Source organism: Erithacus rubecula (assembly GCF_903797595.1).
Source record: "Erithacus rubecula genome assembly, chromosome: 4".
Classification (NCBI taxonomy): Eukaryota; Metazoa; Chordata; class Aves; order Passeriformes; family Muscicapidae; genus Erithacus; species Erithacus rubecula.
This window is the reverse complement of record NC_136686.1, coordinates 44,441,577-44,469,085: the sequence shown is the minus strand read 5'-3', so window position 1 is coordinate 44,469,085 and position 27,509 is coordinate 44,441,577. Positions and strand designations below refer to the sequence as shown.

Genomic DNA, 27,509 nt, shown 5'->3' with positions numbered 1-27,509 from the left:
ATAGTATCTCAAATAGCAGCTGGTACTAGTTGTACAGTTCTCTTTCAGTTTATATCAGAGAGCCCAATGGAGTCTTTTGAAGGACCTAGTCAGGTTAACAGGGCTAACTTATTACAAGTCCCCACTGGAAATGATTTCACTTCAGAGGATGAAGATGTTAACATTGGCATTAAACTTCGTTACTCCCCACGTCCCCGAAGGCGGAATTCTTCAGCTTCAGAGGAAGAGGAGGCAGATACTCCCACCAACATCTCAAGAAAAGTTTCATTTGCTGATGCCTTTGGGTTTGATCTTGTGTCTGTTAAAGAGTTCAATATCTGGGAATTTCCTAATACAGGAGAAGAATATTATACAGAAGATGAAGTTTTCCCTCAGGATGAATATTTTTTCTCCCCACAGTTTACATTACCTGCTTCTCAAGAAGAACTTTTACAAAAAGTGCGAGAGCAAAAAGTAATTTTGGAGTCAGCCCTGCTCCTGCCTGGGATTACCTGTATGAACGGCATCGTGCGAGTCCTCAATGTATCCTTCGAAAAACAGGTGTATGTTCGAATGACACTGGATAACTGGCTCACTTATTATGACATCCTCGCAGAGTTCATGCCTAATTCCTGTGGTGGTGAAACGGATCAGTTTTGCTTTAAGATTTCTTTGGCGCCTCCTTTCCAGAAAGATGGAATTAAGGTGGAATTCTGTATACGCTACGAGACATCAGTTGGTATCTTCTGGGCAAACAATGATGACAAAAATTACACACTAATCTGTCACAAGAAAGAAACTGTGCTCAAGGTGGATAATAAACCCCAGAAAGAGGTTACAGATAGGTGTCTTAAAGGCTGCTTAAAGACAACACAAAGCAGGTGAGGTTACACCTTAATTTTTGGTAATTTAGAATACAGCTGAATAATTCTGACTTTTTATGTGTGCTTACTCAAGTCAAGACTGCCTATGTTATTTTCTTCTATTTTACTTTTTTTTTCTAAATGAAAAATTAGACCAAGATTTGCTTTCAGTAAAGTGTTTATATATATCAACCTGTGGTTTTCTGCAGACAGATAAGCTGGGATCATAACTTTATTCATGCCATTAATTTGAAAAGTAGTGTGAGGGTCAATATACCCTCTGTGCACTGTGTACTGATCCTTATCTCTGTAGGATATAAACTCAGCTGACATCAATGGGATCTTTGTTCCAGACTACGGTAGCTGTACAGCTAAAATAATTTGCATCCACTTCCTTTGTAAGTTAACAAAAAAATTTAAAAGCAAAACAAAAGCTAGGTTTTCACGCAATTTATTTCATGGTTCTTTCTCTACACAAAATTATTAAATCAGAAATGGCACTGCTGGTTCATGAAGCATAAGTGGATAACTTAGGGAAGGATCCAGCAATTAAAATAGCTGGTACAAACTTTACTGCAAGTGGTTGGGCTATTCTGCAAGTTGTATATTAGGGCTATAATTCCTTTTCCCTGCCACTGGTTCACACTTCTGTTTCACTAAGGGTGAAACTAAGTATGTTTTATTAGGCAGAATTGGCAATATATTAAAGAAAAACTATATAGAATTTATCTTCTGTATACTGTTCTGTTATATAAAGGAAAGTAATATATTAATTATAAAGTAGCAGTTGTTAACTTATACTTTAATTGCATGTAAAAAAGACACTTATTAATAGTAACTTCTGATTTCCTACTGTTTTTAATATTTTTATTAGCAAAAAAATGTTGCATGCAAAAATCTAATTCCCAATTATTTTCCTCCCAAAATTTACTACAAATCAGTTGGACTTCTGCAGAATTAAATCTGTATTTTACCTGCAATGTCCTTTGTAATACTTGGATGCCAGAACTAAGTTAATGTTGGGTTTTTGAATTTATATTAGTGTTTTAGTTTCTATACTCTTTCCAAATAAGATGCTGCTGTTTGATTTCACTGGTGCTGTTCCACTGGACTGAAGTGGAAGGGGGAACAGAACAGAACAGAACAGAACAGAGCAGTGGTGGGAGCTCAAGGAAGTGGGAGACAGCCAGGGCCTCCTCTGTGCAGAGCCTTCGCTCCAAAACCACACTCGCTGTGCTGGGAACTCTTGCCAGCCTTAATCACACATTAGCCCTGTGAGGAGAGGTGCACAATATGGCTTAGTGCTTGTATCAACACCAAGGGTAGGAGCCACCCCAAGGCTAGCCCAAGACCTGGCTCACAGCCAGTCCACAAAGCTCTCCTGACAAGTGTCCCTTGGGCCAGCTCGGGAGCCCTCATGATGGCACTTCCATGAGGGAACATCCCAGTATGTCAGAGCAGAGGAAGCAATGCTTTTACATGTCCTGTAGTAAGCTCCTGGCATTTGTGTCTGGTTTTATACGTAATTTCTGTGTTTTAGGGAGTGTCACATGACCCATTTTGGACAGGTAAGATAGCCTGAGATGTCCTGCAGAAGGGCTGTGATATCAAACACCATAGGCATGTGCAGGCAGTATGACTCCAGCCTGAGCAGCCCACAAGGAACAGATAATGGACATGGAGAGCTGAGAGTCTCAGTTTAGTGAGCCCTGGGATTCCAGATGGTTTCAGGAATAACCTGAAAATATCATTGGCATCTAAGTTCAAATGACTTCTGTGTTTTATTCCCTAAAGTTTCTCATGACATGCACAGTGGTAGCAAAAGCTGTAGAAGCCTTCCTTCTGGTGGATACTTTTCTACATGGATATACTAAATGATTTATGTGTAAGTCACACAGAGCTGTTTTACAAAATGGGAAAGGAGATAATCAGTATAAAGTTACTTTGTCTCTAATCAGACTATAAAATTGTCTCCCTCTATGTCAGACTGAAGAGGAATGCATATGTGTGCACATGTTTATACATACATGTATATGTATGTATATATTAATGTGTTTATTTGTTTTTATAGACACATATGCACATGTATATTTAAAATATTTAAACCAAAGTGGTCAGATTCTTGTCTGCATTAGGATCTACTGCACATTTCTCTCAAACAGTTAATGAGTGTGCATTTTCAAGACTCTCTTTAGTGGCAGAAAAACATACAGAGACCTTAGAGTAAATGCAAAAATGACATGAATGTATCTTTGGAATAATGTTTGAGTGGTCACCAAAGCTTCTGAAAGACAGTTCTGGCAGTATGTAATCCAGGACTAATTTCATGCTACAGGGACTTCTTTGACTTCACAAGAGTCACAGCTTTTGCCAGGGTAAATGAGGTCAGCATCGGGGCCTTTTGTTTCAAAAGAACTAAGATGCCAACTTCCATTGCTCCCTTGTTTTTCAAAGTGTCTTTGTACATGTTGCCCCTTTGAGTGAGGAGGAACACCCTGCAGACATCTGCAAAAGTACCTCATTATTCTCCTTCAGAGCCTCATTAAAACTCCTTTGCTTTGATATCTCGAAAAAAGCTCAAGGAAAACAAGCCCCCCCAAACTGGCAGAGTTTGCTGCTGATGTGCTGGCACTCCTTCATCTCATGTTGAGCAGTGCTGCCCATTTACCAGCTCTCCTGCACCAGCCCATCTCTCTTCTCTTACTTTAGTTCAGATGATAAACTCTGCAGCATTTATATGTGCTGTGCTGGGTGTTTATAGAACATTTAGCAAAGTGTGGGGGGGTCCTCAAACACAGCTAGCTTGTCCTTGGAGCTGTAGCACTGCAAATAGATAGTAAAAGCAACTTTATGATTATCACAATAAAGTGACAGGTAGGGAATACTCATACTCAAGAGTTGGACATCTTAAATTAAACATTTCTTTATAGCAATCTGAATAGAAGGATAATTTTAAAGGACACTCATTTAGGCCTCTGTTTCAAATTTAGGGACTTGTAATAATTTTTTTTTTTTAACTCTTGGCTCTGAGATATTTATACTTTCACTTAAAATGTGCAATTTACCTTTGCAGTTAAAAAATAAGACATGAAAGGATCACGTTTTTTAAGCAGAGAGTCTGATCCACTCTAGGGCATACTTGTGTGGCTCATTAAATGTCATTAGCAAGGATTAGCTGTGTTAAGTGAAAGGAATAATATTCACTTTCACAGGAAGTTACTGGGCAAACACAATAGTAGGACTATTTTGAGTTTCACTCAAAAACATGATCCAGGACCAAGACGAGTGAATGAGGTAAATACGCTGATTTCTGACACCATTATTAAGAAATAAATTTTAAAAGTGAGCTTAACCCTCAAAAGTTGCAAAAAAAAATTATAGTAAAAAGCAAAACTGCATCAAATAATTAAGGCTGAAAAGTGTCTATATTGGATATTCGGAACCATATCACTTAAAATCTGCCTCTTCATTTTAAGTTTCATTTGTTTTTGCTTCCATGTCTAGGTATGAACAAATAGTCTTCTCTTAAAATTTCATAAAGTATTTGTTGCTAGCTGTATTTTAACAGCCTAAAATTATTTCCTCATAAACTTTAACAATTTTTGTGGCTTTCAAAAGTCTTCAAAGGATGCATAGGGACAAAATACAGTTGGGGAGAATAATGTTTATATTAATTAATTTATGCTTGGTTCTATATGAAAATGTTTGTTTATGAAAGTCAGGAAAATGTAAATTAATTGCATCAGCTCCACTCTTTTCTCTTTTTTTGACTCTCATGCTTTTGGGATATGGATAATGATTCTGCATGTGAATTCTTTCCAGCCCTCAGATTGAGAGCACACGATTGTGTTGTGGGCACCAGGCTCCTGCACTGGTCTGATCAGACAGGAGCTGTTTGGGTGCTGTGTGAAGCAGACTCCTGCAGATCATGCAGGAAGGTGCAGAGATAGAGTTATGGAAGCCAAGTCCCCTGTCACTGGGGATGCTACATCCCATATCTCTGCTTGGCCTTGTTTTGCCATCTGTCCAGAGCAAAAGTGACAGCACCAGGAAAAACGGCTGATAAGCATGAGAATTGTTTTACAGAAGGGTATCTGTCATTTGTTTAGACTCCTGTCCTCTGGCAGGGAAGAAGAAGGCAAGTACAGGTCTCTGAGCCCGTACCTATATCACCCTGAACTGATGCACAATGCACCACTGTGATCCAGATGATCCTGTGCTTTTATTGAGCAATGGTGCATCCATTCCCCTCCCTCCTTGATGCCACTCTAAAACACAACACAGCACAGGGCAATGGCTCTTACAAGAGCTGCCCTATGTACCATACACAATGAGAAAGAAGAGATTAAAACCAATGTCTGTGGGTTGCTGTTGCCAAACTTGACAGCACATATACTAAATGGTCTCTGAGCAACTGTCAGTGAGAAAATTTCTTCTCTGCATGAGTAGCTTTCCCTCTTCAGCTGCTGATCATCTCCTTTCTGATGGGAGGCAGAGGAAGTAAAAGCTGCTGAAGATGCAGCTTGGCAGGACTGCACTGTGCTCAGTCAGTCTTGCCAGGCAGATGGCAGACCAGCCTAGGCTGTGCTGAGAAATGCAGCTTTGCTTCAGCTCCTCTTGGCCTTTCCCACAAGCTCATGATGTGATTAAAAAAAGAAATCAAAGGCTTATGACAAAGAACTTTGGAAATAGTCTCTCATGCACTTTGCTATGAGGAACAACTGGATTATTCCCATCTGGTTCATTTAAAATATGGCATTTCAATTATATTCCCTTTTAATCCTTGCTCTTTTGATTGTGTGTCACCACAATCAGGAAGAGAAAAGAAGAGCAAGAAAGGTGTTAAAACACATCTTCTCTGTGTACCTCTATTTAATCACAAGGTTGTTTCTGGCATTTTAAGTCATGGGTTACATCTTGATCAGCATACAGATATGGGATTTGACTAAAGTTTATTGCTATTAATAGGAAGTGACTGCAGTCACTCTTTTTCCAGGAGAGCAGCTGCTAGAGAAGCTATCCATTCACAGAGAGCCAGCTAAGAGGAACACTCCTCTCTCTATGTTTAATGTGACAATACTCCTAGACCTTCTCTTGCCTCCTGGTCATTGCCAGTCTTTCTCAGTTGTAGAATCAAGTAGGACTGGCATCAAAATAAGACTTTTCCACGTACTTGAGAACCATGATTATCAGGGACACCGGATAATTATTTAAGGTGCTCTAAAATATATTATTCAGACAAGCAGGATAAAAGCAAGCCATGGAACTGAGTTTGTCTCAGCATTAGGAATGCTTATTAACAGTAACTCTAGGGTTATGCTTTGAGGAAAGTGCTGCAGCCTTACTCTCCAAAGTAATTTAAAATAAACTAAGATAAATCACTTGTAAACTATCCTATAGACAACAATCCTACTTGGCCAGAAACTACTACACTCTGTTTTTTTTTTCTGTCTGTTTAATCATAGTATTTCAAAATCTGGGCAGGCATATTATTTGAAATATGAAACTTATTAAAGACCCTAAAGATAGATATTTAGGTTAATGGCTTAAGTCTTTGAATGCTATCACAGAAGTGTTAAAGAAAGAGATAGAAGATGTGGAAAAGAATGGAATGCACAAACAAATAGACACATTCTTCCTGTCCTTGTGGTCTCCTAACTGGAGAGTACCTGAAAGCTGAAAACTTGTCATATTTTTGCTTTTGGAACTATTCCATCCATCTGTTATCCGTTTATTGCACTAGAAATATTAAAAGAAGCTTCTAAAATTTAAGAGAACAACACATGAAAATAACATGTTGCTCAGTCCTAGCATAGTATTTACACTGGAATTTATTAATATCAGTGGTTTCTCATTTATTTCCATGATCTGCTTTAGAAACTGCTCTCACCAATGCTATAGAACAGAAATTTGTGTTCTATTGTGTGGGAAATATTCGTTGCTACAAAGCCTTTTTAGTTGTTTGCATGAAATCATATAAAACCAGTACTCTGTAATCTGGGTGTCATTTCTCAGCCATGATAAGTACTTGTATTATACATGCATTGCTTGGTTTTACACTTGTAAGACTTTTTTTTAGTTACTACAATTTCATCAGCTTGTTTAAATATGCCAATTCTGTAACACTGCTATGACTGACTCTTAGAACTTTTTAATTCGACAACTGGCTTGATCCTGCAATAGGCACAATAAATTATTTAATGGAACATCAGGAGTCTCACTGAACTTTGTAGAATTCTTCATATGTAAAACTACCCTTGAGTGTTAATATTTACAGGACCAGATGATCTTTCAGATTGCTGGTTAAGGGCCTTTGGAGAAATAGAAGTACATTGCTAAATGAACTCCTGTATGTTCAATGATTCTTTTGTTTAGGAAGACATCTATTTTGCAAATTGAACCAGGCTGTAAATAACAATTTCAATACTCTCTCCTGTCCACCATTCAGGTACTACAGTTCATAAATGTTCAGTTGGAAAAAAAATTTGTTCCATTACATTAACCTTGACTTTGCTAAATGTTAGTCTTGAAAAGATGTTTAAAGTTAGTGCAACATTAGCTGAGAGCACTGGAGTCATATTTAATCATCGCAATGACTACCAGTGTCATTTGAGCTGTTTATTCTGATTATGAACTTTAAGCTGAGATCCAGTCCCAGCACCACAACTCTGAAATTGAAGCAATGGATTCAGCTGCAGTGTAGGTCCAGAAAACGAATTGCCAGTGGTATTTTTAATATTAAATGTGGATTATCTTCTCATCTACAAAAGGTGGAAAAAAGGTCCAAACAAATACTTTGAAAGTTAAATGAAGTCCCTGCCTTAGGGCAAAGGAGAGGGTAAGACCTTTTAAACACCGTGGGAGAATGTTAGAAGTGGCTATTTGATCCCTAGACCTTCAGTGACACGCACAAGAAGTATTAGTTGACATGCCAAGGCATAATAGGGGGCTTGGTTTTCTCAGTGTCTTTCCACTCTCCTTCTGATTCGTGAAGCCAGCTGATACTTTAACACTAAACCTGAAGATTTATTACTGCTGGTTACCAGCTGTAGTCCTAAAGGGCTCTGGGCTACACAGTTGAATGTGAACTAGGCAAGGCTGGCAGGTTTTTCTTACCTTGCACTGAGGTGCACCAAATGGATTGGCATTTACAGTCTGTTCTGATGCAAAATTGTTGTCCCTGCAATAAATTTATAGATGCTGGGTGATAAACACAAGATATGCTAGGCTGACACTTGTTATGGTTATGGTTCATATTATGATAGAGAGTTGGGGAGTTTGTCAGTCTCTGCAGCTACCCTAGTAAATCTGAACCAGTGTCTCCTGGGTTTGTTCCAAGTCTTCTTGATAGAAATATTGATACCTATCACACAGCTGCCTTCTTGCTATGTGGTAGTAAGCATGTGAAAAATGTAAAAAAGGTTATAAAAGTCTCTTGTCATGATAACACCTGGAATTTTCATCCTATTGAGACACTTAATGAATTTACAATTGCTTTCCAAGATTTAGATCTTAATTGCCTTCCCTTAAGAGCAACTGTCTAAGGTTTCTTCATGTGGTCACCCTTTCTGTTCTCCTCCCCAGGAGTGGTATCTCAATCTCACCTGTCTGCCATCTATCTCTCTACAGTCTGTCTGAGACACTTACTGCCTTCTTGTATACATGCCTCAGCACACTGCAGGCAGCATCTCACAAAACACTCTCTTTCGACCCGCCAGGAAGAGACTGCTCCTTCTGTATTTTTCCCATGTGAGATTCAGATAAAACCATGAGACAACATAGGGTAATGTTTTTTTCCTCTCCGATTTATGCAAAATAGACAAAACTTGAAAGTTCCTCTCCTCCAATATTTTAAAGCAGTGGGAAAAACAAGCAGGAGAAGAACAAAGGCACACTATCCCCAGCTCATTTCTACAAAATCATTCTGATATTTGATCATGCCTTTTTCAGACAAAATAGTGACCTATGAAGCATATTCTCTTACATTAGGCCCAGCCTAACTCTCAGAAAACTTGACTGCTCACTCAGTTTTACCTCTTTTTCAACAGCTTGGCCCTGGAGATAGATATCCATATAGAAAAGTCCTGCATTACTAATTTCATAAAGTCTCAAGAGACTTTCTAACATTGTCCTGGATAATCTTTTTGAAAGAGGTTCTCTGTTTATGAAACACTTAGCCCATTCTGTCAAAGGACTCAATGAACTTTCTGACCCATCTGCATATAAAACAGCTGTGCAACACTTCTGAACACTTCTGGTACTGCTTCAAAATTGCTACATGGATGCCACAATAAGGTACAACAATAATGACAGAGCAATGAAAGGATATGAAAAAAGTGGCAGTATTCCTGTTTTTTCCTATTATTTCTATAGCTTCACTTGAAGTTTAACTGACTTATTATGCAATGGGCTCTTCTGCAGTCTTCATATCTATAGTCATGAGATTTGGGGATAGCAGTGCTATATTAAAGGTTTGATCCTGGCACCAAACTGGTGTAGGGCTCCTGGTTTAGACTGGATGGCACTGAAATCTTCAAATGGACAGATACACATCTATATTTAAAAAAAAAAAAAAAAAAAAAAAAAAAGTATGAATGTTTTGCTATTAAAACTCAAGGTCTTTTTTAATGAGCTAGAAAATAAAGGCTAATTTCTTGGGACTTTGTTTGCTTTGAGGCAATGATTATTCTCATCCCAAGTCAGGCCAATGCATTTTGTTCTGTGCCACCCATGTCCCTGCTTCAATCATAAACTAAGACTGAAAAATGAAAATATTAGTAATTGGAAAATATAATCCCCTGGATAACACCAATCCAATAATCTTAATAAAAATAGATTTATTACAAACATTGTCAGAATCCTACTGGGAATTATCTTTGCAGAAAAAAATGCTTAAATTCCCTTACAGCTGCTCTCTTGATCAATTGTCCCCCTTGATACTATTAATCATAATACCATATATTGCCTATTCTGAGCATCTTTTTCAACTTCACTTTCCAAACTTTTTTTCTAATTTCATTATATGTAGAAGTTACTGACAGTCCTTTATTGTCCTTTTTCAGGCCCACCTTTTCTCTTCTTCTGGTAACAGCCCCTTTTCTTAGGTGAGAAGAAAAAAACTAAGGGGTATTTCCCCAAGGTAGAGAAATACCACAGGTTAATATTGTCGTCCTCAAATTTCAGACATTTAAGTATTTAAGACATTTTTGTCTCTGTTTTCTTTCAAAATGCTTGTGAAGTTTGCTTGACTGACTCTCCTGGAAGTGAAGTCGTCTATTCCCAGGGTGGTTTCCAAATGGCAGCCACAGTGCCAGCCCCCTTTGCCATGCCATCCCCCTTTGCCATGCATCCCCCTTTGCATTCCAGCCCTCTTTGCCATGCCATCCCCCTTTGCCATTCCAGCCTCCTTTGCCATTCCAGCCTCCTTTGCCATTCCAGCCCCCTTTGCCATGCCAGCCTCCTTTGTCATTCCAGCCCCCTTTGCCATTCCAGCCTCTTTTGCCATTCCAGCCTCTTTTGCCATTCCAGCCCCCTTTGCCATTTTAGCCTCCTTTGCCATGCCAGACTCCTTTGCCATGCCAGACTCCTTGCCATGCCAGCCAGGAAATGCCCTCACCTACTGCTCTAATAATGAGTGCACCACGCCATCTCCTGCCTCTGTCCTCTTTCCTAACTATCAACAAGGATGCTAATTAGTGTCAGTCCCATTTGTTGGGTGACACCTATTTACTAAGAACTAGGTTACTTCTCTAACACTGCTGCTAGTTGAAGGTCATACAGGAAAATCAGTCTTGCCTAGATTCATAATCGGGGCTCCTATTTTACATACAGCTTCCTTTTAATAGGATTTAATAAGATAGTTGTAATGGCAATATTTAAAAATATTATTCAGTTATTTCTGCTTAATGTTCACACAGCTCTTCATTTAGTGATGCTGATTTTTGTCTACAGTTTTTGCTTCTGAATCTTTTCCTGTGTGGTCTCAATCAGTTTTTAATCTAATATAATTTTAATTTATTATTTCCTGCATTGTTTACATTAAATTACTTATCTGTTGTGCTTCTGTTTTTTAAATACCTTCTGAAATAAAGTAATAGTATAAATAGAAGGCCATGATACTGCCAGACATGACATATAATAACAGTGTTATGGTTCAGGCATGTATAACATGACATTTCCACAAGGAGGGATCATTTGAAGCCAAAACACTTTTAGGTGGGAATTGGCCATATTTCCAGTAAAGCCACCTGAGAGGTCAGGATGCAGGAGTGTGTATTGGGAGCCCAGAAGTGAGGAAATGTGCTGTCTGAGCTCCAGTTGTCCTCAGTTTTGTTGTCAGCATGGACAGCAGCTCTCTGCGTTGTGCTCACAGTGCTCTGTGCAGGCTTGGTCTGTCTGACCAGTGCAGCTTTTGGCTTCTGCTGCACTTAGGGTCTGGCTCCCAGGAGCCTGCCTTGGGTTTTGGAAAGAGGCAGTTATTTCAGCCTGAGGATGCAGCTACTGCTCAGGCTCACAGCTCTGCCACCTCCCCAGCTCTGTTGCCCAACACCTCCCTGAACTTCAGTGCAGCTCCATCAAATTCCAGCACAGCTCTGACACCCCTACCTCTTACTAAAATCGTCCTTTTTTAACAGTATGTAAAAGCCTGAAAATGATCAAGAGCATTTCCCTGAAAAGTGTTTTAGATGAGTACTTAGTTTCCTTGCACCTTTCTTTCAGAGCCACTTTAGAGCTTTTTCAGCTTCTCCTGACTAATGGGTTTGGTAGTTTAGATCTCACACAGGTTGCTCACACAGACTGCCCTTTGCTGGTTGATGCTTTTGCTCTGCTGCTCACTTTATCCTCTCCTTTAACCCCTGGGAAGATCCTTCCTTGTTCTGGTTTTATGTGCCCAGTAGCTCTGCCTTCTTGGGAAGCTGTAATTCTGTGTCCAGTTGTTTAGCGCTCTCCCTAAGGTCTAATATTAGAATTTTATTTATATACTTATTCATGTATTTATTTATCCTTATATATTGTCTTTAAAAAGAAAACCAGAGGACTGTTCAATATGCTTAGGCAGTAATATCTACTTGTATTTTCTATATATATACACCACAGTTTATTGCAACATATCTACTTGAAGGGTGCACATCTGTTTTTTTTAATGCACTCTAATCTTCATACATTCCAAATTTGGTTTGAATTGTTGAAATTCTTTAGCAATCATAGCAATAACTTTTTTCTGTATTTAGATGATTTGTAAGAAAAAATATATTCCCTTAATTTCTGGCAAATTCTTATCAATACCTTTATATACAAGTTGCTATAAAGATTAGCTCTTCTTATCTAATTGTTTCTTGGAGTTTAAGACTGTCTCAGCAGGAGTTGCTGAGGGATGAAACTTCTAATGATGATTTAAAGCAGTGAAGTGTGTAGGCTGAAACTGAAATAATTATTGCTGTAACCCTCTAAGCACTTCACGTTCCTCAAGAGAAAATACTTTGTTCAGAACAGACCCTGAACAACAAAATGCGAAGAAAGTAAAAGAATAAAAAAACCCTCCAACCCTTGAAGCAGGATGATAATTTAGAAATAGAATCAGTATAATGTGAAGATGTTCTCAACAACTGCTCACAAATGCATCAGACATCACAATTAAAAGGAAATAATAATTATGGCCCCATTCTAAAGTATGGAATATTCTATTCCATTCAATAAGTCATGAACACTTTAAAACCATCAGTGTAATCTACAAACCTATATTTACAACATTAAACTGGATGTTCTGCCTTTTCAATAACTGTCATCTCATCTCTATTATTTTCACCTCAGACTCTAATTGTTTCTTTTATAGGAGCTAACCTACCAGTGTCCTTGGCAGTACAGTTTATGGCTCATGCATTTACAGTAATTGTTTGGGCAATTTGCCACACAGTATAACAATCTTCACATCACAATCAGTTTTTATAATAAACAGCATTAGTTGTGAAAAATACAAGTGATGCATGATTCTTGTGGTAGATAAAGGGCACTGAAGATGCCCTTTAGAAAAATAAAGGAAAACGCTCAAGCCTTGAACTACTTGAGAAAAATACTGATGTCACAATAGAGCTAATTAATTTGATGGTACAAACAAGAGGGGGAAAGGGCCTTGCATTCATTAGCGTCAATTCCAAATGAGAGCATACCGTTCATAAAAATAATATTCTGCCTTCTTTTAGACGAAATATGCAGGTAAACAAATAAGAAGCACCAGGTCTGGCAATAGCAATGATTTTGCTCCTTAGCTCTATCAAGGCTCTTTCTTTTCTATAGACACAGGGATTCAAAGCCTGGGCAGACACAGCTTGGAGGCAGAACTCTGGAGGAGCCCAGATCCTGCTCCCACCAGCTGGTTTGCCCGAGTGAGGCAGCACTGCCAGGCACCCCTGGGCTCTGGAGCCCTGTGCAGGTCCTGGTGTGCCCTGGGAAGCTGAACACGTGCTCTATGGCTTCTCTCCATCACACACAGGTGGTGGCACAGAAATGTGTCTCACTGCATGTGTCTCTGCTGCAGACATTCTGTGGCCTCTCAGTTTTCAAGAGTCCTGAAACAGGAGGTCAAGTGGTGAGGCCATTGGACACACCTCCAGCAGGCAGTTTTCCATGTTAGCAATTCTCCAGACCAGAAATAATGTATTTGCCCTGTTAAGCCAGTGCATAGGCAGGTAATTCTCAGCCTCCTTGTCCTCTCCACACCACATTTTGGACCCTGCCTGGTGCTGCTGGGCACAGCAAGGCAAGGTCCCAGGAGGCACAAAGGTGGCTTCAAGCCAGGGCTGTGCCTCCTTCCTGAGCTCAGTGTGACTTCCCTGGCAGCACAGGGCTTGAGACTAAGAACTGCATGGGACAATAAATTGCGTTTGTGGTTGTATTCTTAAACTATAACTTCAAATTCTGAGAGCACAGACATCAATTTTGTCACTAGGGAGACTTGTCCCTGTAGTGAGTTTTGAACTGAGCAATATGGAGGCAAGGAATAGGTTTGTCTTTATTTATTAAATATTTAGTTCATATGTCCAGTCAGTGAGACAGAATAAAATTAACTATGGAGATACTATCACAGAAGAAGTCAAAGTCTACACCTTGAAAGTCCACATCAGGTGGATCCTTGGTGGCTCCTGAACCAGAATGAAGCTATGTTTTGACTTGCTATTTATTTTTTTAAAAAATTATTTATTTTTTTATTTTAGTACAAAGGTTGGGTTTTTTTTTTTTTGTTTGTTTTTTCACTTTCCTCTCATTGTGAATCGGTTTTGGCAATATTTGTTTCCCTGCCCAACTGGTATTTTAGGGCCAATTAGATAAAAATAGATTAATATTCAAATTGCTAGATCAAAATAGAACAATATTTTAAAGCAAGCCAACTGTTGGGAGGTTATGTTAGTAAAAAAATATCTTGAATTCTTAATCTTCTGAGCCTTAAGACAATTGAATAGACCTTTAAAGCTCTGCTTAGAACTTTACACATACAAAATGTTTCTTAATCCTTTCCAAAATTCCTTCTTCCTATGAAATTCATTACTGTTGCATGTTTGTGGATTTTGAATGATATTGCATACAGTAATATTGAATTTTAGAATTACATGTGGAAAACCCTTTCTCTTGTTTCTCACCCAGGTCTTCAAGACATTTTGCAGGCTTTCTGCTTTTGATGTGTACATAAAAAACTTAAAATAACCTTTGTTGTTGCTTGTTTAAATGCAGATATTTCCTTCTCTACTTCCTTCTAAAATTACTGCTGCTAATGATACAAAAATAACCAAAGTAAGCTGCCTGCCCTTCCCTCCCCACATCCCCCTTCCCAGCTCTGTGGGGTTACAGCTCTGTGCAGGATTGCCTGTTTGGCTCCAGTGACAGCTCAAACAGGAGTATTAACTGCACTAATTTACTTTTTCCTCCTCTGCTCCTCAGCAGTTACACTGCTGACATATGTAACTACTTCATTTCAGGGATCTCATGTTGTTTACATCCCAGTAGCATCACTCTGCAGCAAGGATGGCTATTTTTGGCACTAGATCCAAAAGCATTAGTTATATTGAAGGCTGCTGCTGTATGAGGTTACTCTTAGGCTTAGAAATCTGTCCTGAAATTAAAATATAACTATGGTTTGGTTAGCAATTTCAGTCTTGCCAGCTCTTTTCATGAGGACATTTTAGTTTCACCCCAATTTCAACTTCAACACATTCAAATCTACCTTCAGGGTAGAATTTTGATTTGTTCTGATTTTGAATCTACAGTAAAATTCAGAAGCATGAACGAATTCACAAAACTTAAGACTATTTTTAAACAAAAGAGTGTTAGAAACCTTTTTCCCTTTTACATATTTTAACTAAATATCTGAGAAATACATTCTTTGAAGACTTTAACAACCTCATACATCTCTGAATTTCAGACTAAATAGTATTATCCCATGTTTTCTTTTAAATATCGGATGGGATAAAATTGATCAGGTTGCATTAATTTCTGAGTTTTTCAGGTGCATTTTTATCTCTCCATACTCTGTAATCCAACAATTTTAGCCCTCTTCCATATTTTTAAAAATAAGTATCATATGATTTAGATAGTAAGTGGATCTACATAGAACAAAGTGAATGGTACCATGAGTTATACAAACAGACAGACACAACTTTAGCCAAATCTTGGTGTGTGAATTAAAATAATGACAAGCTGTGATAAACCCCATCCATTATGAAGAAGTTTGTTACTCCTGGCTATACTCCCAAACCTATTTCACGCCAAAACACCCCCATAGTGAAAATTCCAGCAAGCATAACTCTCAGGGCATATAGCTGCACAGGAGCATCTGAAATAGGGCTGGATTGCAACTATGGAATCATGAAGCCTTATTCCCCTGGGAAATGTGTGCATAATCTTGTTCACAAAAATATATTCATCTTTCCATACTGAGATCTTCTCAGTTTCTTGTGTCTAATACTTGCAGTGATAAACTATAGGATATACTTTTCTGATGCTTACAGATCTTTTTTTCACAACAAATGTTCTTGTGAACTCTTTATATTAATGCATTAAGAGTCTTGCTGCTTTTTTCGTCTTTTGATTATTTACCCCTTTGCTATATCAGTGGCAGGGATCCTCTCAGACTTTATTTTGCTATGCTGAAAATAGAACTACTACATCTGTCTGCTTAGTTAATACAGACTTTTCCTCCTGCCAGTCTTCCTCTAGTCCTCTTCTGAACATGTTTCAGTTTCAATCAATCTTTCTTGGACATTGTAGACAAATGTTCTAGAGGAGCTCTTATTCATGCCACAGCATAAACATTTCTTGGAAATCTTTCATAACTGGGACTACTTTCCCTGAGACATGACTGCTGAACTTTGCCTTTATACCACAGTATCTATCTCATTTCACAAGTGGAAGTGGTTTCTGGCAAAAACCCCCTCCGATCTTTCTTGTTCACCTGTTTCTTCCAAGTTCTGAGGTCTAGTTTTGTGGCAGAAACTCTTTCCAGTCCCTAAATGTATAACCTGACACTTTATAATTTTGAATTCCATCCCTTATCTATTATTCTGATCCTCCAGGCCACCGATTTCTTTCAATCCTCCTCTGTGTTGGTGATGTCTCCCAACTTCCTCTCTGCCACGGATTTAATTTAACTTTGACTTCTTGTGCTCTGGTCTGTAATAACATGACTGAGTAAGTCTGATTGCATGACTTGTCCTCTCTGATTCCCCAGTGACCCCTGCTAGCTCCACAGCCCAGCTCCTGGGACCCTGCTTGGCTCTGAGCCCCTCTCCCACCGCCCAGCTCTTACACTCAACTCCCTCTTCTCCTGTTTAATTAATAAATTTCCCATGTGGCTGCACAACAAATGCTTTAATGAAGTCCAGATAACTGATTTTTAGACAAGGGAAATATAGCAATCTTATCAAAGACAGATATTATCAGGTGAGTCTGGCATTTTATACCATTTTCCATTTGTCTGTATTTCTCTCATTTTTGTTTTAAGTCTATTGTGAAAACTATTTGAAGACACCTGGGCCTGTAGTTGCCTTGACACAATTTCTCTTCTTTTTCCTAAATATAGCTCCTACTTTTTCTACTCTTCTGACATTGTTACAGTATAGCACCATTTGAATAGATCTGAATAGCAAAGGTTTTAAACCAATATGTGTTTTCCTCTGTTGGGTCTCTTGTATTTGGGTTGAAGATCTGCTTCTCTTAATTGGAGTATATTTAAACAACAAGTTCTGCTCCCAGACTCTATGAAATAATATAATTTTCTAAATTGCTGTTCCTATCAGTTATGCTCTGCAAGATTTCTCTTCATATAAGAATCTGCCCTACCACTAGCAGTATGGTAGAAGAGTTATGAGAAGTCTTTTGTTTGTGGGGTTATGTATAATCTGAAATTTTCATGAAGCCTCACTTCTAAAAGAGTTATTATTTAACATAAAAGGGCTAGTTCAAAAGCCTTGACATGCCTGAGTTTATTCCAACCCTTCATGAAGTCAAAGAAATACTGTTTATTGGCTAATTTTTTTCTTGTCACTTAGACATTTGCTGTCTACTCTTCACATCTTTAGAGTTCAGGTCTAACATTTCCTCTCTGGGATGCCTATTCCACATAGCTTTGGGACATAATGCCAATCACATTTTCAGTCCTCTCAGTCCTACTGACTTCATATTTGTTCTTTCTAATGCAAAATTACAATGGTAATCTGTTTTCAGTCCTGACTTATTTTTATAACTCAATACAAGTGAATGATAATTTCATCAATAATTAATCATATGAGCACAGGTTTTGGGGTTTTAAGCTGGTAGAAGTTAATAAGTTCCTGGTGTACTCTATGAAGATATGCCCCATTCAGCTGAATGAGAAAAAGCAACAGAGCTTCTGCAGGTTTATGGCTACTTATGCTGGAACAGAATTGCATAATCTGACAAGGGATTTTTTCTAGTTTGCACTGTTGTCAGAATACCTGGATCACTTAAAAATAAAAGTAAACCCTTTTTAACAGAATACAAATATTGTGTCTCTAACCAGATAGGCAAATTTAGACCACGTTTTACGAAGTGCAATTATTACTTTCTGAAACAAAAGCTTAATTAATATTTTATTTTTAAAATCTGCTCATGGAATTCTGATACTGTGCTGGGATCTTTTGAGAGAAATATGGAGAAAAAACTTAAGAACTAGACAAACACCTTCTAATTGCCCATGTTTGATGAAGGGGCTAATTTTTACTGGCTTTTGGGAAGTATTTCAGCCCTTAGGATATACAAATTAATCTGAAATTGTTCAGTAGTTAAAGGCATCCATAGCTTCAAAATATAATTTCTTAAATTGAAGTAGTTGTATAAATTACTTTTGTTTTATGCTCCTTGTGATCCTCAAACACTGCAGTATCAATATCCTCAATTTAAGCCAATTTTAAATTTCCCTTGAGAATAATTATATGAGGACAGATATTTCTGATATAAAATTAAATTAAGTAAAATAACTTTTACATTGACATTCCCTCTACTCAGGTTTTTGCAGGGCAGGTGTGCACAAATAATAGGCTATAAACCAGAAATCTTTAACATTAAGTGCAATGGGCAAGAAATTATGCTACAAGCCCTGCAGTGTACCTGTGAGGCTGTGTTATCATTGCTATTTTTTACCTGTGTTGCTGTTGTGAAAAGAAACTTGTGCACCAGGGCTCCAGGTGCTACTAGAACAAAAGTTAATGAAAAATTCAGCTGTAATCACAGCAAAACTGAGGGATTCAAATCACACATACATTGAGTGTTAGAGTCCCGGCCACTAAAACTCATAGCTACATTCCAGTTTGGATTTAGAGTTACAAGGTGAGTCATGCAGCTTTAGATAATGGCCAGAGATGTGGGTCCTCTTTGTGGTCTGTCTCTTCCAGAGGTAAAGAAGTGCCTTCAAAGGATATGTCACTCCATTTTACTCATGATTCCCATGTTAGAGGGAATGAATCTCCTTTTGGAAGTGATAATCTGTCATCACTGATAATAGGGATGATATACAGGACTGCCTGAACAGAGATGCTTAGAACAATAAGACTAGAGAAGGTAACACTATCCTGGCACACACTCATAATTATCCATCTTGAAGCATCTTTATACCTGTACATTTAAAGGTTTATAAAATAGGCACTCATCCTTAAAATCCTTATTCAAATACTGTGTCTATATTTTTACACTGAAAATTTCTTAATCAAAACAAAAAATATTCACTGCATAGGTAACACAGGGGCAAAATTCCTTTTCCCCTTTCTCCAAGGTATGAAAATTAAGCTAAAGAGTAAGGATCCTGCTTGTACACCCAAGTCCATTAGGAGAAGGAAAATCTGCCATCCAGTTTTCCCCAAATGTTCTGTATTCTGGTAATCTGGGTATTTTTTGCATGAATGATATGCAGTGGGGTTTTTTATCACGTGAGGGTGTGATAGAAGCTGAAAATGGCACTGCTACTTGAATGCCACAGTAGTTGCTGTGAACTCTAGCTAGCAGTAGAATATTAGACTAGATATAGGCATTGACAGCTCCCCTTCTTCTGGGAATGATACTCAAATGAAAAAATTATCAAACTCTTGCTCCTTTAAGAAGTGGACAGGAGTCCCTTCTAGCAGTAAATGGGGCCATCCCTGCTTCCCAAGAGCTTGGCATCCATATGGCTGAACACTCTAGGTAGGCAGTTACATTCAAAGAAATGCAGACATTTTAGGGTGCTCTTTTTTCCCCTGCTGGGAAGCAGTGGAAGATTTCCTGCTGGGCCCATGTTGTTTTGGGGTCATTGTTTTGGGGTAGCAATTCAGTTAATGTGTTATACATGTCTTGGCTCCTAATCTGGGGCTTTTGCAGACACCCCAATAGCACCTGAATGTTTTGATGTATCTGTATCATGGTTAAACCCCAACATACACAGTGTCTAGATTTATGGAAGCATGTGAGTGAAAAAGATGAAAAAGGGCAGAAGAAAACTGGGAATTAGATGTAACACTAAGCCAAGCCTTTGAACTGTAAAAAAACACCAACCAACTAACAAACAAAAACCAACCATCCTCCCTAAATCCCTATGTATAAATAATAAGCACTATTTACCTAAAAACCTCCACAGATCAACTGAAAAAGGTGCATCTGCCACCTTTTTCAGAATGAAATGCAGATTATAGTAACTACAGGCAGGGGAAAGTGTGAGTGGAAGAGTCAAAACCATATGGAGGTTATGCACCTACCAGAATTCAAGAGTGACATGACATTCATACAGATTTGAAAAAATATTTAGCATTATTCCAATTAATGGTGAAAAGGAATTGCTGAGAGACCATAAATCTTGTGCTTCAAGCACAGCTTCTAACAAAAAATGGCCAAGGGGAAATTTAAGAGGGCAGTGCAAATTCCTCCAAGTATTTTCCTATAACAGCTCTACATCTTCCCCTAAAGTGTCGGATAGTGGCCAGTGCCAGAGATCAGATGCTAGACTGGCAAGAGCTTCTGCCTGCTTAGGCTGGCAAACCCTATAAAGACTGTTTTTTAAAAAGTTGCTGACAGTAGATGTCTACATTCTTTTAATAGAGTATAAATTTAGCATCCTCCTTCTGAATTAAGCATTTAGGTGGCAGAGTTAATGTTATATCAATTCAAATGAAAGACAGTAGGAGAAAATAGAAGGGGAAAGGATTAATATTTGAAAATTAGAAAGTAATTTTCAGTAACAGAGGTGGACGGCTGGTTGAACATCACATAAATTAAGACCTACAGAAAAAAAAATTACTCCTCATAGAGGAGTCATTAGGAATGATATAATAATTTATATTTTACATAAGTGACATTCTCTTAACATTTTTTTTTCCTTTTCCACTAAAGGTTAGATCCCTATAAACACACAAGTCGAACTGCTAGAACTTGGCAGTTCAATTGACATCAATTGATATTGATGAGGATTGCAGGCACTCAGCATCTCTCCGTAGGTGTTTTTTTGTGTTGAACCTGGCCTTTGTTTTCACAGCCAGCAAAGTAACAGAAAAAATTGCACTGAATGAGGGAAGCAGCATTTGTTCCTGCTGGCCAGGCATAGTTTAGCAACAGGATTTATGCTGTACACATGCAGGGAGAATCTTTTGATTTATTTCAGGTAACAAAGATGCCTTTTCCCAGCCATCTCTGTAAACATACAAATATTTGAAAAACACAAGCAAGAGAGAGCCCTGGCCTCTTGACACATATATCCTTCCAGACCCTTTCCTGACCCCAAAATTATGCTCTCCTGTCACTGACCCATCTAATCACCTTTGTGCTGCTTTCTCAGAAAAGGCCTGGGAAAACCCATCAGATTTGCAATGTTATCTGAAGGTCAACACATTCTCATTTTCTTGTCCAATTCTTTCTTATGACCAAGACTTAATATCAGGTCACTCAAAAAACGCTACATTTTATGTAGCTGTGATTTTCAGAATTTCAAACAGCATTCCAAATGTTGTGTAATTAACTAGTAGTCTTTACATTTGAGTCTAAGGGGAATTAGAACAATATTTTTTTGCAGAATAACACAAGAAGTTTCTTTTTGTTTAACAGAAAAGAAGAAATATTGGCAACGTCTGATGATGGCACATGGAATAACTCAAGGACTTCAGGTACAACACCCGATTTAATTAGTTCTTCCTTACTTTACTGCACATGTTAATTAAAAATAGTGTAACAACCAACCTCATGGAAATTATTCAACTGTTTTTTTAACTCTTCAGACACAAACATCCCGGAGATTGTTTATTCACAAGCTGAAGACAAAGACACCAAGCTAGCTAAGGAAAATATAAAAGAGAAAAATGCAGAATACGACCAGGGTGATCACAAAGATGATGAAAAAGAATTAGAGTTGCTGGTAAGTGTTATACAATTATATCTACAGTATTAAATGATTTGAATCCATTTACGCTTCAAAGCTGGTGAAATGCCCCCTTTTAGCAGAGCTGACTGATGTACTAATTTACAAATGTAAAGCCTTGGTCTGTACTTACACTGAATCTCTAACTGATTCAACAATAGAAGGTGCTTTGATTTCAGTATAGTGCATCAACTTTTTCTGGTCTTAAATTAATGACTTCTCCCTTTTACTTAGTTACCAGAGGCTCTAAAAGACAGTTCTAAGGAATTAGAAAGGTAAAATTAAAAAAGAAAACCCTCCTCTCCTACTGTCTAGGATGAAAATATTTTTAAATTTATTCTTTCTATTTGCAAAATTTTTATATTTGTAATTCTGTTTACTTATGCAATTTTTGAAATGATAGCTATATGGGCATAGTAAGTATATATATATTTATGTTAGCAGTATTTTGCATTATAATTTGTACAATGAATTTCACACTCAGTGAACATTCAATCTATTTGGATTTGCGTGCATGCGTGTCTGTGGTTTGCCCTGCATTTTTCAGTATGAAAGAAAAAATGGCAATAAATGAGACACATACAGCAATCTATTATTCTCAGTGTCTGTTTTCAGCTCATATCATTTGGGTGCACAGATTCATAATCATAGATTATAATAGCTATCACCTGTGAAAATGTGAATGCTGAATCAGACAAGAGAGGAAGCTGGGAAACCATTCTTTTTTTTTCTTGTTGATAGAAAAAAATCTTCTCATTTGAATATAAATTTTTCTTTTCTTTTACTTTAAAAAGTTGAAAATTTTTGCCTATTTTGGGACCTTTCACTGCCTGAAAGTCAACATTTTCATTATTTTTCTTTATGGTGAAATGTGCAAAGGAGGACCTCTAAAATCTCTTGTTGTTCTCAGTCCACCCTTTTACAAAAAAAGAGGATCAAATATAACCATTTGTTTATCAATTGCCAGACTTGTCCGTACAATAAATGAAGGGGGAGCTATAATTTAGATGTTAATTTGCACTCTGCGCTCTTTAATGAATTAAACAATGAAGGCTTATAATACATGGAAATACAACCAAATCTTTGAAACACACAGGCATTGGCTCACAAGACAGCTGTGCAGTTGACAAGTAACATGAGCCTTATGTGAGAAGAAGGGGAAATCGTAAGATTTGCATATAATTATTGAGATCATGCAAATGTCAGTTATGAGGAAGGGAAAAAAACACAGGCATCTCACTGTTAAATCCTGACAGTTGGCATCACCGAAGAACTCAAATACACTTGAGCACTGGTTGGCAGAGGGTCATTAAAACAGAATTTGCAGAGACATTAGCTCCCTCACTTTTCTTTGAGTGACGTTTTACTATTAATAGTTTGCAGAGGCTTTGCAGAAAACATTTAATAAGAGAAACTGTAATGGGGGTATCTACAGCAAGTGCAAGTGTATAAAGGGGTGCCCAAGAAGCTAGCCTCTAATTGATCAGCCAGTGCTATCAGTGTGACTGCTAAAGTGAGAAGAGAGTGCAATGACAAGCAGGCACAGCTGAATAATACAATATGATATTTGGAAGCTGGGAGGGAGAATGATTAGTTTCTGGCCTTTTACTTTGCTAATCTCATTTCCAACTCGTGTCTTACCAGATTGTCTAAAAACAGTTCTGGTTTGAAGCCTGTAAAATGGTTGCTGAGAGAAATACAGCACAGATAATCCTTACAGTATTTGTCAGTGTGAAATGTCTCTTTGTTTTACTGGACAATACTGTACATTACTGGACACTGATGTACTGTATCATTTAAGCACCAATCCCCCTCCCCTCACTCCACAGCTTCCTCTCTCCAAATCTAGAATCAAATGTATAGAGAACAAATTAGCCTGCCTTTAAGGGAATATTCTCTTCAGATTTAATTTGTATAAAATCCACTAGCAGCTTACTGAACTCATGAATAAAGAGAGAGGGTTCTGAGCACTATTTTATTTCCTGCTCCTTTCAGCACCACCATAAAGCTCATTATCCATGTTAAAAAATACATGCAATGCAAATTTTGCAAATGGTTTCGAACATGTTTCCATAAAAGCTTTGTTACTGAAAACAAAACTTTCCGTAATGAAATCCTGCCTCCTTCATTTGGCATATTTTTGCAAAGCACTTTTTGATCATTCTTTTCTATTCTATTGTTTCAGTTAAATCAGCACTTCACAGGAGCTAGAGGTACCTCTTCCAGAGATGAAAGGAATTTATATACAACAGAACCAATTAATTTTCCAAGTGAAACTGAAAGATTGGTGAAAAAGCTAACCTCTATAGAAAGAAGCAGTGACTTGCACCCTGTGCCTATCAGTTCCTCATCTGAAAACACTTCACATGCAATAGGAGAAGAATTAAAAGATAAAGCTAAGTATTCTGTAAAAGATTATAATAATCAGCTACCAGGGAAGGAAGTCACTGCTGGCTCAGTAAACAGCTATGAGCAGTCTTTGGAACATACTGGTACCAGTGAAAGCCTTTTATTGACAAAACATTCTCCTCTGACAAAGCAGGATGAGGCTTTCAATACTATGGCTACTGGCTCAAGCCGACAAGGAGACAGGCACACAGATATTTCAAAAGATGCCTTGGGAAGTAAGATGATGGAGAGGTTATTCACCAGTGAGCACGCTGCTAGTACCTCAAAAGGGGCCTGTGAAACAAGACCAGAAACCATTTTACCAGAGCATGATGAATCCATGCAATTAAATGCATGCATAGCAAGGACGCTGGATAGCAATGCTAATCCAGCTCTGGAGCACCAGGCACTACAAATGTCTCTCCAAACTTTGGATTCATTGTTGTCAGATGCTGACAAAAATGAAGGAAAAATCAAGATGATTGAAAGCAAAGTTCAGGTACATTTAAGAGGAGATTTATGTGCCGGCACTTTTGCACATGCTGGTGTCTCAACAGATTCAACACAGAAAAAAGGAGTTGGTGAAACGTCAGAAAAGAACACGGATTTAGGGAAGCAGAAGAAAGTCATTGAAGTAGCAGACTTGGCATCAATTGGTGAGGAGGAATCTTCCAAGCTTTTCAAGTCCCACAGGAAACACAATGCCAAAGCCCTGAACCCAGCACCTCTGCCAGCTGAGAACAGCAAGCAGGCACCCAGGGCCAGTGGGGTGGGTGAAAGGCAGCCTGAGGACACTCAGGAACGCAGCGGATTCAGAAGGGTGAAAGACAGAGAGAAGACAGACAGCACAGCCTTTGCAGCACAGAGGTGGCAAGAAACAGGGAGTGAGGTTCAGTGGAGAGTGAGCAGGAGCATGGAACCTCAGACCGGGACTTCCACAAAGGAGTTGTTTACCTGCCAGGAGGCAGAGAGTTGTGAAAAGACTTCTGTCTCTGAGCAGGGTATTACAGAGAAAGCAGAGGCAGGTACAGCTTATATAATTAAAACAACATCAGAAAGTGCTCCAGAAAAAATGCCTGGCAGTGAAAAAGCAGTAATTGCTAAGCTACCTCGAGAGACTGCACTAAGTGACAGGCCCACAGAGGAAAAGGAAACAGCGTTTGATACACATGAAGGGAGAAATGATGGTTCACATTATGCTCTTTGTCAACTCAACACAGTGGGTGTATTATGTGACACTGGATTTGAAAAGGAATCAGTTTTAGGTATTTATAATGCATGCGTACATGAAACACTGCAAGGAGAAACGAAGTCTGTATGCAATAGCAGGGAAAAATGTGCCAAAGCACAAGCAGACAATATTCTACCTGCAGGAGAAGCAGTAAAGACTTCTGCTACAGGAAATTTGCAGGAGGCTTTATGTTCAGAAGTACCTAAAAGTCCCCTGGGCACTCAGAAGCATCTATACCATGAGAAAGCAGAAAAGCTCTACAGGGAAGAAAGCCACAGTGATACACTTTCCTGTTTATGTTCTAAAGCTGAAACAAAAATGCCACCTTCTGGTACAAACACTGTGCCTAGCTACCATTATAAAAGCACTTCAGTGGCATCTTCAGAAGGGCCCACTGTGGAACAAGGCACGGAGCACCTGTATAGATACTTGGAATCCAAAGTCATTGACAAGGCTGAGTCAGGGTACAGTTTAAATCTAAAACATGAAATTACATGTAGTAACAAGAGCTTCTCTCCTGAAGTTGAAAAAGGAGAAGTGCCCTCTGCTTCAGACACAGCAATTTCTGGAGAAGGAAGAGGAAGGAATGTAGGTCAATTTTTCCATCAAGCAGAGCTCCAGAAGAGTGAAGAACTTAAGTTACCCAGTGAGCCTCTAGGTTCAAAACATATTGCTTTCAAAATATTTTGTTTCTTCCTGTTTCTTCTATTTGCTGCAACACTCTACCACTATGATTTGATGGTCTGCCTTGCACTCTACCTGTTCTCCTTGTATTGGCTATACCATGAAGGAAGAAAAAACAAGGAGTCTATCAAGAAGGAATAACAATGGCTCTCAACTGTGCTCAGGATCCATGGTCAATAATCTCCAATTCCACCAAAGCATTGTCACTGTTAAAGAGTTTATTCTTTGTTAGAACCAAAGCAAGATTTTCACAGCAGCATCTTTTATTAAGAAATTGCATATGAAGTTGAGCCTTCATATAAGTAATTAAACTATGCAGGACCATTATATTTGGATCATTAAATACCTATATGAGTTCTGAACCATGTCAAGTTAAAATGAAGTACAGCTGTTGCTTCTTAGCAGGATATGAAAAGCAATGCATCATGTCTCTGTAGTACTTAAACCCATCATTTACTTACTTTAATTTCTTTTACATTAAAGCTTCATGTTTTTCTGGGAATTTTTTTCCTAAGATTCCGTGTGCTACATAACAACACAAGGAACAGTATAAAACATAAGTCAGTATTTTGGTGCTGACATTGCAGTAGATAATCTGCTAGTGTAATTAGCTAATGCTCTAAGCAACGCATCTCTTGATAGTTTAATACATTTCCCCAAACTTTTATTTCATTATTTTGACTTAGAGCTTCAGAGGTATCCTTGTTTGAAAAATTTAAGGCTTTGACTTCAGTAGCATCATGTAACTTCCAGGATGTAACTGCAGAGCAGTTCATAAATGTGTTGTTTCCACCTTGTAAAGATTGAAGGTCACAGCCACAGGCCTCTTGCTTATCACTCACATGCTCAAAAGGTTTTGGGTTTCACAAATGAGGACTGAGTAACATGACTGAGAATTTCACTGAGTAATGTGACTGAGAATTTCACTTATTCTGGGGAAAACCCTTGAGTGACATTTTTTGTCAGAATTGCTTGAGCATATCTACAAAGCATTAAATAAATTTTACAAAGGAATGCTATAACTGTGTGGAGCATGTCTGAATTAGATTTACTGCTTTTTTTCTTGTGGCTTGCGACCTAGAGCTAATCCAACACCTAGAGAAAACCCTGGGCATGGCCCTGCTGTTCAGCAAGAATGCTTTGTCTGATTTGGGTGAGGCAGAAAAGACCAGTATCTGCCCTAAGGAGAGCCCAAAGTGACCCTGTGCAGCAATTCTGTGGGGCAGACACATGGGTAACTTTGCTGGTCCAACACTGCTGGTATCTCCCACACAAGCTCAAGAATGAATTTTGTCCAGAAGGAAAAGAATGGACAGGTTATGATGCTCTTCAGCTATTTCCCAGAGGATGGTCACAGATGCTGTCACAGGTAGGATATTAAAAGAAGCACCAAGATTGCATAATGTGGCTGAGGCCATAGAAATTAAGAAGAAAAATGAGTTGTTATAAAACTCGTTTTCACTTTCCTTACTGCCACTTTTAA

The 27,509-nt window shown here is 38.3% G+C and overlaps 1 protein-coding gene across 1 annotated transcript; it reads left to right on the top strand.

The window, feature by feature from the left end:
- Positions 1 to 27,509, top strand: PPP1R3A (protein phosphatase 1 regulatory subunit 3A). The gene is made up of 4 exons (XM_079305132.1): positions 1 to 860; positions 21,414 to 21,472; positions 21,584 to 21,720; positions 23,909 to 27,509. Exons 1-4 carry the CDS (start codon positions 67 to 69, stop codon positions 26,165 to 26,167), a joined length of 3,249 nt encoding a protein of 1,082 aa, XP_079161258.1. The 5' UTR covers positions 1 to 66; the 3' UTR covers positions 26,168 to 27,509.